This window comes from Balaenoptera ricei, chromosome 1 (assembly GCF_028023285.1).
Source record: "Balaenoptera ricei isolate mBalRic1 chromosome 1, mBalRic1.hap2, whole genome shotgun sequence".
Classification (NCBI taxonomy): Eukaryota; Metazoa; Chordata; class Mammalia; order Artiodactyla; family Balaenopteridae; genus Balaenoptera; species Balaenoptera ricei.
Genome location: NC_082639.1, coordinates 99,340,724 through 99,356,470, shown reverse-complemented (window position 1 = coordinate 99,356,470; position 15,747 = coordinate 99,340,724). Strand labels below are relative to the sequence as shown.

Genomic DNA, 15,747 nt, shown 5'->3' with positions numbered 1-15,747 from the left:
CAGGTTCAAGGGCTCCAGCTGGGGCACCGACAGACCCTTCCCATCCCGCCAGCGCTGCCTGCAGAGACACACCTCCCTCCGCAAATCTTGCACACACAACCTTCAGTCTCCCGGACTCAACACACACACACACATGCACACGACCCGGGACCCCGCTCTACCTCTCGCTCCCTCTCCCTCTCTTACACCTTCTTTTTTTTTTTTTTTTTTTAATTTAATTTTCTTTTTTTTTTTAATACAGCAGGTTCTCATTAGTTATCTACTTTATACATATTAGTGTATATATGTCAGTCCGAATCTCCCAGTTCATCCCACCACCCCGCCCCCCTCTTTCCCCCCTTGGTGTCAATACGTTTGTTCTCTACATCTGTGTCTCTACTTCTGCCTTGCAAACCAGTTCATCTGTACCATTTTTCTAGATTCCACATATAGGCGTTAATATATATGATATTTGTTTTTCTCCTTCTGACTTACTTTACTCTCTATGACAGCCTCTAGGTCCATCCACATCTCTACAAATCACCCAATTTCGTTCCTTTGTATGGCTGAGTAATATTCCATTGTATATATGTGCCACATCCTCTTTATCCATTCATCTGTCGATGGGCATTTAGGTTGCTTCCATGACCTGGCTATTGTAAATAGTTACATCTTCTAATTGACTAATGTCTACAATTGCAACCAATTGTTTCTGTGTAAACTTAATTAAAAGATTTTCCTGGAAAGTTTGTTGATGTTCACTCGGCTTACTAGCAAGCAGTTTAACCTTTAAAAATCGGCGACTAAAAGCAAACAGCGTTTGCGCGTCTCACTGACTGGTGGCCAGCTACCCAGCGGGTGCTCGTGCAGGCAGCATGGTAAACTCGACTTCCCTGTGCAGAGCGACGGAGCGAACCTCCAACCTCCAGCCTTGAGGACTGTCCTGGGTATCACTCCCAAGGAGAAAAATTCAGCGTTCCTATCCCCTCGGCCATTGATCCCTCTTGGGAAGTCCTTGGCTAGCGCTTAGGGATGGTGCAAGGCGGGACTTGGGGGGCAGCTACGCTGCTCCTGCAATTTGGTCTGTCAGCTTCTGGAGCTCTGAGGGGCCCAGGGCTGCCTTGATGGCGCTTGCAAGTCTTCACCTGTTAAGAACAGCTTTTCAGGGACTTCCCTGGTGCGCAGCGGTTAAGAATCCGCCTGCCAATTCAGGGGACACGGGTTCAAGCCCTGGTCCGGGAAGATCCCACATGCCACGGAGCAACTAAGCCCGTGCACCACCATACTGAGCCTGCGCTCTAGAGCCTGTGAGCCACAACTACTGAAGCCTGCGTGCCCAGAGCCCGTGCTCCACAACAAGAGAAGCCACAGCAATGAGAAGCCCGTGCACCACAACAAAGAGTAGCCCCTGCTCACCGCAACTAGAGAAAGCCCGTGTGCAACAACAAAGACCCAATGCAGTCAAAAATAAATAAATTAATAAATTAATAAATTAAAAAAAAAAGAACAGCTTTTCAGCGTCCTCCTCCCAATCGTCCTCCAAAAACACATCAGAGAAGGTGCTCCATCAGGTGCCTTCTTGGCTGGGCCTAGGTTCTGGTTGGTACAGACCAAGCTAGGTCTGGGAATCCATATGCATAAAGAGAAGTTAAAGAGAAACTTGACCTGTACCAGAGTGAAAGGCAAGACCAATGCCCTAGACTTCCTGAGAGCTAAAGGGCGGGAATTGCTTATGGCAGGGACTCCCTGTCCCAACCCAGCAGCCCATCCCTCCTGGGCAGTGTACCCTCCTCTCTTACCCTAGAATTCCTGGGCATGGTCCCCTGGATTTGCCACAGTCCATGTCCAAATTCCTCTTCCAGCCTTGCCTTGAAATTAGCTAAGTTTCAAATGGTGATCCCTTAAAATGTCATTAACCAAAAGCACCAATTAGTGCTTGGTAAATGTTTGTTTTATAATATATGAATACAGCCCCCAAAAGGGACTCCAGTGGAGGGGTTACAGGCCCTGGAGAAGGCTGCACGTTGGGATGCTGGGCTTTTCGTGTCTTTCAAGCAGCATATAGGCGGTCACTTGTCTTGTGAGTGGGGTCAGTGCTGGCACTCAGACCTCTGCGATGGTGGAAGAGGAAAAGCAAGCATCCATTAGGGAATGGAGAGAGATTTCAGAGTTTGAAAATATACTCATCTTCCTCCCCTCTCCCCTCTCTGCACTCCCAGGCAACCACTGCTTTTGATTCAAGGCCTTATTATCTCTTACCTGGATTATTGCTAAAACTGGTAACTAGTTTCCCTGTCTGCATAGTCACACTGTCATCTGGTCTTACAGCTGTCTACAGTGGCAACCTGCCTCTTCCCTTGCCCCTGGGCCCTTGTAAGGTCCTCCATTGTCTTGAAATAGAACTCAAACCACACGGTGTCCAGCTTCTGTCTGAGTTCACTCTTGACTGACCTTCAGCCTCATCTCTCACCATCTCTCCTTATCCCTTATATTCCAGCCACAGCTAGCTATTTACTTGAACTTGTCTCAAGCCTTCCTCCTTTGCAAATGCTTTTCCTCAGCCTTTATGCCTCCTTTCCTTCCAACACACACACACACACACAGGCGCGCGCGTGCGCCCCTTTCACGTGGTTGATTCCCACTCAACTTTAAAGGCGTGGTCCTCAGAATGCCTTCCCTATGCTGGATTTAGTTTCTTTTCTAGATAGTTCCTCCTGTAGCACAGAGGACCCACCTCTACCATGGCGCTTATTACCCAGTCCATCCTCTGGCCCCTCTCACCTTCCCTAAGCATTAATTGTAAAGTATTTGGACTCTGAGCAGCTCAGGCCCTGAGGAGATGACCAGAATACAGTTCACGTGTGGTGAAAGGATATGAGCTTTAGAAGTAAGCAGACCGGGCTTCCCTAGTGGCACAGTGGTTGAGAATCCGCCTGCCAATACAGGGGACACGGGTTCGAGCCCTGGTCTGGGAGGATCCCACATGCTGCGGAGCAACTAGGCCCGTGAGCCACAATTACTGAGCCTGCGCGTCTGGAGCCTGTGCTCCGCAACAAGAGAGGCCACGATAGTGAGAGGCCCGCGCACCGCGATGAAGAGTGGCCCCCGCTTGCCGCAGCTGGAGAAAGCCCTCGCACAGAAGCGAAGACCCAACACAGCCAAAAATAAATAATAAAAATTAAAATAAATAAATAAGGAGCAAAAGTGAGGGGACGCTCCTCCATCCTTAAAAAAAAAAAAAAAGAAGTAAGCAGACCTGGGTTCAAACTTCCGCTTTTTTGCTGTGTAATCTTTAGCAATTTACTGAACCTCTCTTAGATTCCTTGTCTGTAAAATCAGAATAGTAATACCTACCTTACGGAATTGTTGTGAGGATTAAATGAGACAATTCACATAAAAAATGTCCACTCCTCGATTCTCACTTACCATGTGCTTTTTCCTGGTCCTGACCTCCCAGCTTGTGAGACAGCTATTGAAGGCCCTCAGACTTTTTATTCCTCTCTGAGCATCTGCATCTATAAACTGCTGTTAATAACATTTATCTCACAGGGTTTTATGGAGATGAGATGAGTCAAGGTATGTGAAACCAGTTTATTGAATTAAAATGATGTGGTAGGGCTCAAGCAGGAAACACTTTTATTCTTTATCATACCTTCACCTATAACATCAACATATGGATTGATTTTTGTGGTTCTGGATGAAATCTCAGGGAGTTTCTAAATAGTTTCCTGTTTGCCTTCAAGTAGTAAATAGTCCTGATCACTTTCATGAGTGGGAAAATGGAAGACAATAATTGGTTAATATTTAAATTAATACATTCATATTAACGTAAGGCAGAAATACTTGTAACTACTACAGTCTTCATTTCTATAACTGGTCATGTAGTTAAAGTTGGTTTTTTTTTTTTTAATTTTTATTTATTTGTTTATTTATGGCTGCGTTGGGTCTTCATCGCTGTGCACGGGCTTTCTCTAGTTGTGGCAATCGGGGGCTACTCTTCATTGAAGTTCGCAGGTTTCTCATTGTGGTGGCTTCTCTTGTTGCGGAGCATGGGCTTTAGGCGTGCGAGCTTCAGTAGTTGTGGCATGTGGGCTCAGTAGTTGTGGCTCTCGGGCTCTAGAGCGCAGGCTCAGTAGTTGTGGCGCACGGGCTTAGTTGCTCCACGGCATGTGGGATCTTCCCAGACCAGGGCTCGAACCCGTGTCCCCTGCATTGGCAGGCAGATTCTTAACAACTGCGCCACCAGAGAAGTCCCAAAGTTGGTATTTTAAACTTCTTTCTCTGCTATTCATTCCATATTCCCTTTGCTTTCAGCAAATACCTCACCTAGTTTAGTCACTGAAAAGTATATATATTAATATATTTTACTTATATATAACTAACCGAGGCAGACAAATTATTTTCTAAACCAGCAGAGCCCAAAGTTGTGGGTCTGGGAAGCAAAAATTCCCCTAGTGTATCACTAGGAGTTACAATTGAGGAGCCATTTCCATTTCAACCCCTTGATTTTCAGATTCATGAATCCTGGCTACGGGAGGACTACAGCACTACATATTGGTCACTGATTCAGGGCACATACAGCATCCTAGGGACATTACCCAAGCCCTGCCCAGTGCTGGTGCTCAGCTAGTGTTGTAACTGAATTTCAAAAAAAATCATTCTACCATTCTTTCATGCCATTTAATTCAAGGTGATCAGGCATATTATAAGACCGGTGAATTCTATGTTCATGAGCACATTACTTCATTTGCTGTTAAGTGAGTTCCTTGGTCAGAAGCTATGTTTGGTGGAATACTGTGAGAATGAATAAGATATTCTAGAAGTCCACAGATAGTAGTTTTGGCAGAAGCATGTGAGCAGGGAAGGAAAATTCATGTCCAGAATTAAGTATTTACTAGTGAGAAGAAGCTTTGCCCATTCCATGATGGCCTGTGGCTGGCTGTTCACCCTGGGAAATGGTGCCACACTTAACGGTTCAGTGTTGGTCTCTGATGATGGTGGGCTGGGCACTCAGCAGTGGCTGTAACCATATCAGACTTGATGAATGGAAGCTCATGTTGCTGAGCCATGCGTAACTTCTATTCTTGCCACCATGTGCACTTTGTTTTCTGAGACAAACTTGGCGGTCAATATTTATTTAATACAACAGGATAAAAATAACTAAGACAGGGAATGCCCTGGAAGTCCAGTGGTTAGGACTTGGCGCTTTCACTGCTGTGGCCCAGGTTCAATCCCTGGTTGGGAAACTAAGATCCGGCAAGCCGTGCAGCTCAGTCAGAAAAAAACAAACAAAAAAAAAAAAAAACTAAGACATTGAAAAGTTTCTAATTTTAAAATCTTAGACTGTGTACACTTTGATCACCAGCCATTGGGCCAAGACAGGGATGACTGGAGAAAATGGTTGGTGAAAGAATGTGGCATCTTGGTGTCCTGACTATTAAGATCCTCTTCTTATGAGGTTGCCCTTCGGTGAACATTCACGTAGGACATGAGTATCTTCACAATTTGTGTCAGTTTAGAGTGGTTCATCCACATACCTCTTCTGCAGACTTCCTTATCACAGATTTTCCAAACACATTCTCTCCAGTACCCTGAACATCAAGTCAAATTTTTAGCCACAGCACACACACACACACACACACACACACACACACACACTTTTTTTTAGCGTATGTCTATACCTCTGGCCATCTCTCCTTCCAGGCAAAATGAGCAACCATGTGTACTGCTCAAAGGTTTACACACTGGAAGATTTTCCTTTACCATTATTCTTTAGGGCACAGGTCCCCAACCCCTGGGGCCACACAACAGGAGGTGAGTGGTGGGCGAGCAAGCGAACCTTCATCTGCCGCTCCCCATCGCTCGCATATGGCCTGAACCATCCCCCATCCCCCACCACCCGTGGAAAAATTGTTTTCCACGAAACGGTCCCTGGTGCCAAAATGGTTGGGGACTGCTGCTTTAGGGTCCTCTCTGAGCGGGGCAGCAGTGCTGCAACTTTCCCTCTGGTAGAAATAATTCAAATCCTGCAGAACCAACTCATACCATGCAGAACCAGCAGTCAAGCAGGTCAGAATTTTTTCATTCCTCAGTCAGCTGGTCATAGAGAACTTCTCATGAGGCCATAGGTGTGAGAAAGAGGAGGCAGTTTTGCAGGAATAGGGGCCATGGGAACCTGAGGCACTTGTTCCTGCAACTTACTTTTGCCTTTAGGTCTTGCTCAAGTCCAATCATGTATGAAGTCCACTTCCACCTGATAACAGAATACTGCTGTGAATGCCCATGTTTATGCCTTTATAGCCAAATAACACCCTGTTTATGATGGGCAGCTCAGGTCACCCGGTAACTTGGTGATTCACGGTCAAACATCCAGTATGTAGTAGAGCCCAATAAAATTGGAAGCTATCTGTCAAAAGGAAAATAGTTATCCGAGGAGAACGGCATAGTTTGATCCAAAATCCTAAGGGTTTGCTCTGTGATTCGTCTTCAGAGGCTGCCGAAAGCTCCACACAATGCAGACACTGTGAGAGTTCACGTGGCCTGTGGGGCAGATAAGTTTGCACGACAGCCCATACCTACTGTAGAGCCTTCTCTTGTTCTGGGTCCTACTCAAAACTTGCAGACATTTGACTTTTCTGATAAATGAGAGCAGCATGTCCAAATGAAGTTTAGGATATTTTCAAATTTCAAGAGGCTTGCTAAGCATTTAAGCTCTTTTTTTCTGGTAGGAGAAGCCAGAGACAGCAACTTGTCTTTCACTGTAGAAGGGGTATTTTGACATAGCCTCAGATCACTGGGTCCCTAGAAAATTTACCAGGGTGGCAAGCTCCTAAATTTCTGTGGGATTTATTTCTCACCATCTGGCATGCGTGTGTCTTGCCACAGTGTCTAGAGTACTAGCAACCTTCTACTCACCAGATCCATCTAGCATGATAGCATCCGTGTAGTTGATAAAGCCTTGAGGAGGGAGAGTAAAAGTGTATTGCTGGCCCTGCCAGTTGAAAGTAAACTGCTTTGGGTGATCTTTATTAACAGGTGTTGGGGAGGAAGGAATTTTCCTCTACCCTTCTGGCTTCTTCTGGCTCATCTAAGAATTAAATTGACATGAGACAGATTAACAGGAGAAAATCACACAAAAGTTTAATAGCATGTATACATGGGAGAGACTCGGGAAAACTGAGTAACTCACCAAAATGGCTGAAACCCTCACCTTAAATACCATCTTCAGCTAAAGACAAAAGAGGGTGTTGGGGATAATGGTTTGGAACTTCAAAGGGGAGGAAGGAGATGGAAAAGCAAATGTTTGGTAAACAAAATTTGCTGCCCTCTGCAGAGAATATGGGACTCTGATCTCTAAGAGTTTCCTCCACCATCCCTAGCCCACGTTCTTTGCAGACATCTCAGTGATAGCTCTATTCCTATAACAGGCCCTCTATCTAAATTGTTCAGGCAGTTAAGGGGAAGGTCAAAGATTCTTCCTGAGTTTTTTGGGCATAGATTGTTTTTAGCTGGAAATAATCCACATGCCAAAGAGATATTTTAGGGTTCAGATTTTGTTCCCCTACACAGGTATAAACAAAAAACATTTGCCAGGTCAATAGCTGCCTACCAGGTGCCAAGGGATGTCTTCTTCAGTAAAGAAAACATGTCTGGAACAGAAGCTGAAAACGGAGTCTGCCTGGTTATGATAACTCACTGTCATTGTCTAAGATCTGTCTGTTTTCTGCAAAGAACAAATAGGCAAGTTGAAAGAGGTAAGAATCACCACTACTACATCCTTCAAGTTCTGAAGGTGATACTAATCTTTGCAATCCCTCCAGGAATGAAATTGCCTTGAGCGTACCATTTTGGTAGGCCATTCTAGAGGTTTCCACTTGACATTGCCCACCATAATAGCCCTCATTGCGTGTGCTGGTGAACCAGCATGGGGTAAGTGGGAGTGGCTCTTTTCATTCCTATCTCTATTGATTCACTAGCCAAATGTTATTTCCTGTTCCTAAAACTTTGGGCGTGGCTGGTTTAAAGGTGTTAGTCCCCAAGGGAAGAATGTCTCCACCAGGGGACACAACAATGATTCTACTAAAATGAAAGTAGAGACTGCCACCTGACTACTTTGAGTTTGGGTTTCAAAAATCTCAACCCTGCAGCTATAGGAAATAGGGTTTCTTTTCAGGTAATCGTAGAACTATCCTACTCCTTTACCCAGGACTTCAGCTGGGAATTTAAAGACCTGAGCTCATAATTTTCTTTCAAAATTCTTGGGTGCACTTAGCAGAAACCAACTAACCCCGTTATACTCTTTATTTCCATTAAATTGTTTGGTGGCAGCAACTACTTGGTTACCCAAAGACTTGCCTCCTATAGGTATTTGATTACCGTTGTCTACAGGTGATAATTAATGTATCTGTCTTGCCGCTGCCGGCCATGGTCTACCAGTGTCACTTTTACCATTAGCAACAGGGTCATTAATGCCTTTAAACAGATCAATTTCAAGAGTCCTATCCTTAAAGTTCTGTTCCTCTGGAACAGTTTCCAGTACCTATAATGGTATCTGATACTGATTTGATATTGATACTAATGATATTAGAAAGGGTTCAGTCAGGGAAGGAGAGACTCTAAGAATATTATGAAACAAGGGATTTATTTTAGGAACAAGGCTTACACATTTTTGGAATAACTGGGGAAATCAGAGTCTGAATGGAGAAGTTGGAGGATCAAAGAATAGTCACTCATCAACCTTTCTGAAGTCAGGCATGCCCAGCTGTCAGAGCAGGATCCTAGACAGCTGGTGGAGAAGTTTACATGGAAGCCTGTTGCCTCTGCATCTGGGGGTTGGCCTGGGGTTGCTCTTGGTCAGAAGGCCTGGGGGTTGCTAAGAAAGCTTGTTGTGGAATGAGGGAGAATGAGTACAGCCTGGAACCTGGTGGCACTTCTAACCATGACAACCTTCAGAAAGTAATTACTACCACTGCACTTCTCTCTTCTAAATCATTCACAAATTAATCTTTTGGCCAACTGTGATCAGAAACCATCAGGGAAGAGGATTCTGGAAAATGTAGTTCCAGCTTACCCAAGTCAACACAGTATAAAACCACCACCTGCCATTTATTAGCTGCTTGATCCTGAGCAAATTATTTAATGTCTATGAGTCTAAATTTCTTTCCATCTCAGGTTTGGACGTTGTCATCTAGAACATTTTCCTGGGTTTCTGGAAGATGCCCTGTTGCTGGGGATCCCCCACTTACCGGTACCTCCTCTCCCTGGCCACTTGTGATTCCCTCTCAGCCTCATGGCCTCTGGTAGCCTTTCCCTGAGCACCTCTCCATTCCAGGCAGCCCTCTTGGGCAGTCCACATCTGGCCCTTGGAAAACATACAAACATCCATGCTCTGCTAAGCTCTGGAGGTACAGCTCACACCCAAGACAGTTTTTTAGACTCACTATCCAGGCCCACAAGCCAGCCACAATCACTGCTAGATTATTTTCAGGCCTGAGTCCCTCTGTCCCTCATACTCCGATAGCTCTTGGAGTTCTTTTCTGCAATTCCCCTCTTAAATGGGTGTAAGAGAGAATCGACACCTAAACCTTCCCCTTGGCTGGGGGAGGAAGGAAGTGACAACTCACTCCAGACAGACCTTCAATACCACCTGCCTTTCAGCCTCAGCTCTTAGCCCTCTGTTATACAGTTTGGAGGGGAGTAAAGGCCTATGGACCATCCGTTTTACAAATCTGAGATATAGTCTAACATCTTTTTTACTTATTTATTTATTTTTGGCTGCATTGGGTTTTCGTTGCTGCGTGCAGGCTTTCTCTAGTTGTGGCGAGCAGGGGCTACTCTTTGCTGCGGTGTTTGGGCTTCTCATTGCGGTGGCTTCTCTTGTTGCAGAGCACAGGCTCTAGGCACGTGGGCTTCAGTAGTTGTGGTGCGTAGGCTCAGTAGTTGTGGCTCGCGGGCTCTAGAGCGCAGGCTCAGTAGTCGTGGCGCACGGGCTTAGCTGCTCCGCGGCATGTGGGATCTTCCCAGACCAGGGCTCGAACCCATGTCCCCTGCATTGACAGGCAGATTCTTAACCACTGTGCCACCAGGGAAGTCCCTAGTCTAGCATCTTGATTTAGAATGTGGTAGCTGATAATAGCTGATCCCTATTATTCTTTTCCTCACCTTTGAGGCCTCTGCCCAAATCCTGAGATGGGAAGAGTCCCATTTAATATACTGTTACCTATATAAAGAGCCTAATGTGCTTGACACAAGGTAGACATTCACTAGTAGAAGTGATTGTGTACTGCCAATCACCCAGCATGGAAGTCAATCCAGCCTTTGAAAATGGTTGGAATCCTATCCCTCGAAGCCAGACTAAAGGGGAGTGTGTACCCTTATGTAAGGCTTGAAAGGCAGTTGCCTGTTCTTCCTTATGCCCAGTCTATATGTCTATTCCAAATACAATGTTTATAGCCATCTGAGTCCAGCAGCCTCTGGACCCAGACTCACCCTCAGTGACACATCACAAGACCAAGGAAATCAAGAACCAGCTTAGCTGCTCCCCTACTCTGAAGTCCCATCTCAGCCACAGCAGGTGGAATGGAAACGCGCTGGGCTTTGTGCAGTTAACGTGCCCTGGTCTGACGTACAGGTTGGCATTTGCCTTGATTAGTCAGTCTCTGTGGTGAGCTAGTTTTTATATATTTTGAATATCAGCCTTGCTTTTGAGCACGGAGTTGCTCAAATCCACAGATGCACAGAAACACCAGCAGCATACATGCGTACACAATTACATCTTTACACATGGGTGCACTTGCACTTATTTCCCTGAGGTTTAAAAGTAGAAGTTACATGACCTTGGGAAATGTGAACTTTGCTGATCTGGGGTGTGACAACATATCAGGAAAGCTTCCATCTGTTCCAAGTCTTTTTCTTGGCCTCTGTCTTAGTCGTTGTTTCTTCGTTTCTTTGGTTGTTAGAGCTCACAAGTGGCACTGGAAGGGGTTAAAGGGGACACAAGCACAGACTCAAAAAAAAAAAAAAACCAAAAAAAAAAAATCCAAACCTAGAAATTCAACATACAGTCATCATTTTCCAAATTGTCAGCGTGTATTGAGAAAGACTTGATAAAAATGCCAGGGCAGGGGTTGGCAAAAGTTTTCTACAAAGGGTCCAACAGTAAATATTTTAAGCCTTGTAGGCCGTATGGTTTCTCTGCAATGACTTAGCTCTGCTATCTCATAGTAGGAAAGTAGTCACAGACAATAATAAACAAATAAGCACGGTTACATTCCAATGCAACTTTATTTACAAAGACAGGTGGTGGACCAAATTTGGCCCATGGGCCTTGGTTTGCAGCCCCTTGCACTAGGCTCTAAAGAATCCTGAAACCATCAAAACTGCTGCACAGGTCTCCCAAAGATTGACAGGAGCTCCATTCTGTCTCCTCCAAGAAGGACAAAAATCAAGTTTCATTCTAATTATTTTGTGTGGTGCTTTGGTGTTTGGATGTTCTTCTGAGTGATCTCAATTCCCCCCTTTTGTCCCTTCTCCCCTCTTTCTGTGTATATATCTCTAAAAGCTTCCCATTCTTCTTTATTCTGTCCTTTGGAACTCACAGGGTTGGGTGATTTTAGAGTGAGGCTCTTTCACATTCATCCTTGCTGAAATTCTGGCTTCTTTTCAGGGCTCTCATCTATACTAGAGTAAGAGGCAATGTGCAGTAGCATAAAGAGCACTTGTCTGGATCACTGGGCAGCACATGCCACCAGCTTGCTGTGTGACTTTGAGCAAATTACCTAACCTCTCTGAGCCTTCCTTTTCTCATCTGTCAAATGAGGGAATTGGCTAAGGTCTCTCAAATCCTTTCTAGCTCTAAGCTTGTGATTTTAGGAAGCTGCAGCTTCAACTCTAGCCAACTGTCTGGAGCCATTAATTAGGATGTCACTCACAGACCTTAATGAAACTGCCAGGAGGCCACAGAAAGTAGCCACATGATCTTCTGTAGCTGGCAACCTTCCGAAGCTGGTTGGGTAGGGTTACCAGCTAACCTCAGGAAATCTGAGAGCCCATCCCACTAAGGGGAGAAAAGGAACACAAATGATCCAGGACCCCTATGCTCCAAGAAAATTAATTTGCATTCCTATACTGCCATTGAAGCAGCTACAAAATGTGTACAAATGTTGACTTAGTTGGAAGCAGGACCTGAGGGAGCTTCTGTTGGGAGGTGAGACGCTTTCCCTTCTCCATCAGATCCTCTCGTGTGGGGCTCTCCTGGCCATATAAAGAATACCCCTCAAAGCCCACCAAATAAATATATGATTAGGTCAGGAGGAAATGGAGGCTTTGAGGGGTTAAAAAAATGAATTAGCAAATTCCAGCATGTGCCAAAGGAAGGAGGTCTTCTCTGAAGCAGGGATGAGGGAAGTCAGGGAGGATCAAGGAGCCTGGCTGTGGCAGGGGCGGGCGGTGGTTGGCAGCTTGGGGGAAGTTTGTACAGCATAATCCCCCAGCTCACAGCCCACTGGCTATGGATGCAGCAGATATGCAGGGGGCTGGAGCCCTCTCCCTCCCTCCTGGACATAGTCTTGAGGGATGGGGAGGGAGTAGAGAAGCCTGCATCCTGGCTTGAAGGAGAGCAGGCTCTTATTGTCCGACTCTGCTAAAGCTGTCTCATTTGTAGCCTAAATAATTCACTCACCAGTCTCTCAAGGAACATTAGAAGAAAAACAAAACCCGACCCACCCCTCACGCTCAGGTTCCCACTGCACCAAAGGCAGGCCGGGAGGCAGACCCAAGCTGCAGAGATGGCCTGCTTTCAAAGGTTTATTGGGGTTGGCAACCTTCCAAAAATTGCCTGGGGCCTGGTTTTGTACAGCCCTTGAGCTAAGAATGGTTTTTACATTTTAAAAGGTTTTTTAAAACAACATGAAACAAAATCAACAACAACAAAAACAAAGAATATACCAGAGACTGTATGTGGCCTGCAAATATTTACTATCCTTTCCAGAAAGAGTGCCAATCCCTTAATCCACTCCCCAACCTTGAAGGAGGTGATGACAACCTTTGACCTACTCCTTGACTACCCCACCCTGTGACCCCACTATGTGCAGAGATTCGAAGTTGTCAGAGTTCTGACATCTACAGTCTAGTGCGAAGCCGGCATCATTGGTCACCCCGTTACCAAAAACAACAAAAAGGCAAACAAGAAGATAAACCCTGGAGTGGGGTGAACGGTCTTGATTCTACTGCATGGGGAGGGAGGGAGAGAAACAGGAAGGGACTGAGACTCAGCCTCAACCCGTCATCTGATCTATCTTCTCTGAGAGTCAGAATTCAGCATTGTCCCAGTTGGTCTCTACTGACACCCCTCCCCTCAAGGCCCCATCACACCCTGCAGTCCTGGTGATCCCAGCTGATCCCAGCTGATCCCAGCTGATGCCAGCAGTCACTGAGGCTGTAATTCTCTTATCGATGAGACATCCAAGTAATTCGCGTCTCTGAGTCCCTGAGGCCTGTGTGTCATCCGCAGACCACCTAGGGTGCCAGCCTGACTGGCTGACCTTCAGTCCTGGGCAGAGGCTCCATCCAGCCCAGCAGGGGCTCCCCTGTTGCCTAGCACGGCCTTTGAAGGAAGAGGAATCTGACTAGCCCTGGACGCCACCCGGACCCTCTGTTGGAGCCAGAGCCTCTGAGAGGCACAGCCTAAGGACTCCGGAAGAGACGGGTTAGAGTGGACAAGGCTTCCAGCTCAGAGTGCTCAGCTGTAACTGGGCTGAGTGACCTCTGGGCTGTCATGGGTTCTGTTTGGAAGTTTTGGGGCTGAGGGCAGAGTGGAGACCCAGTGGTCCTGCATCCTGGTGGGTAGGTATTCTGGATTATTTCAGATAGGAGTGAACTTTGTAAAAGTTCTTGCTCAAAATCATTGAGCTGTCCATCCAGTTCTTGGCAGGTTCCTGTTCTTGAGATAAAAACAGCATGGAAGGCCCAGGCTGGAATCCCAACATCCAGGCTAAGTGAAAGGTCAGCCGTCTTAGAGATTTGGGAGCCCAAGCTGTGACACCTTGGGCAAGTCACCTCATTTCTCTGGGACTCAGTTTCCTCATCTGTTAAAACAAGCAAGCAAACAAAAACCTGGGGTGTTTGGGTGGGGGTGATTTTACAGTCCTGTCCAGCCCATACCCAGTGTGTCCAAAGCAGGCAAGGCCTCTGCAGAAGCTTTTCTGGAAAGTTGTTTGGCTTCATCTCTGCTTTCCTTCCCCAAGTCAATTCAGCCCCATCCAAATGAGATACAGCCGGTCTGGCATCAGGGGAGAGTGTTTTCCTTCAGTAGGTCAGCAGCTTGCCGGGGATTCGGACCTATGTGAGGTCCCACTGAAGTAGTGGGTGGTGAATATGACCTACTGTCTTTGTGCCCTGTGGCCAGAGGGTGGCTGAAGGGCTATGGGAGTCTCCTCAACTGGAGTGGGGTGAACGGTCCCCAACATGCTCACAGCATATGGGCCAGAAACCAGTCTGATACTACACACTTTAATCTAAATTACCTAGATTGCCTTTCGTCAGCTCTTCAACTTGACTGAACATTCCTTAAGGGTAGGGATTCTATCTTGACCTTCTTCTGTGTCCCCCAGGGAAAGCCCAGCACCACAGCTATGTGGCTGGAGATTGGCCTGGAGATATGAGGACGTAACTACTGAGAAGCTTAACTGCAATACCTCTGGAAAGAGTGCTGCTGCACTTCGTACAGGGTGTGGGTCCAGGGAAGTGAATCTCCATATTTGCCAGCTGGTAACTGGACACCATTCTGCAGTGCGTGGCTCAATCAAGCTGTCAGGTCATGACCCCAAGAGCTATTGTGTGACCTACAGAGCAAGTGATGCGGGAAGGTTAGAGAAGGGAATGCCTGTCCCATGCCAGTGTGCCCGAGATTCCCTAGGATATGCAGGTCACTTTCCCCTAAAGCAGTCCAGACTGGGAAAGTGTGGCTGGGTGGCCCATGCAAACATAAATCAGCCTTGCGTCACTGCTGTTTGCTTCAGAGTAGCTACCAAATTGCAAACACAGTGATCTACGGGCTACAAATCCAAACCCATATAAGAGTGACAAATGTCAGAAGCTCTGGGGTGGGTCTCTTCTAGTCTTAAATATACTCAGAATGGCTGTGTCCCTTGCCTGCCTGCAGATAGGAAGCTCTACTTTAGATCCAGCCACACTTTTTCTTGCTGTAGCTCCTGTTCTGTGCCTTATGAAAATGTTCTCTTCAGAACTCCGGAGCCCACCTTTCCTTCTGTATTGTTTTCTTTGCTTGTTTGTTTGCTGGGTGTGATGGTGGGGAGGGAAGGCAGGAGGCAGAGTTCTGGCTTGCCCCACAGTGTCACCCATCTGTACAAACGGCTGTGACAGAGCAATACAACTGATTAACTGTGACACACATGGAACTGCTAATGAGTTCGATAAAATTTTGATTATCCCTTGTCCTGTGGGGCAGGCAGCAAACCATGGAAATAATAATCCTCTCGGCTGGTGTCAGCACAGCAATTCAACCAGAGAAAGGCAGGTGTGAGCTACAGGGAGTAAATCGTGGGAGTGTGGGGTGGGCCTGCAGCAGGGGTGGGAGGGCAGAATGGCTATTGCAGAGATTCCCCTCTCAATTATCTAGATAATTCCCTCAATTCTCTGCGTTGTTCTATGGACCTGACATGTTCTGGAAGGCAAACTCACTCTTGGCAGAGAAGGAAACTAAGGGCTCAGGAGCATCAGGAATTTGCCCAGAAGGACACCTTGGATTTC

General features: G+C 46.3%; 1 protein-coding gene across 5 annotated transcripts in view; it reads right to left on the bottom strand.

The window, feature by feature from the left end:
• Positions 1 to 9,698: 9,698 nt before the first annotated feature.
• The window catches only part of TAFA3 (TAFA chemokine like family member 3), a 23,426-nt gene continuing 17,377 nt past the window's right edge, over positions 9,699 to 15,747 (bottom strand). The window contains exons 6-7 of one of the 5 annotated variants that reach the window (XR_009504199.1): positions 10,815 to 10,952; positions 9,699 to 10,025 (exon numbers count right to left, since the gene is read on the bottom strand). Coding sequence is in view for 3 of the 5 variants with exons in the window: in XM_059927960.1 (XP_059783943.1) it covers positions 14,031 to 14,063 (33 nt within the window). In the remaining 2 variants the exon portion in view is untranslated. Of the gene's footprint in view, positions 10,026 to 10,789; positions 10,953 to 12,890; positions 14,820 to 15,747 lie in introns of those variants that run through there. The other 4 variants (XR_009504198.1, XM_059927987.1, XM_059927968.1 and 1 more) reach the window with 4 other exon arrangements.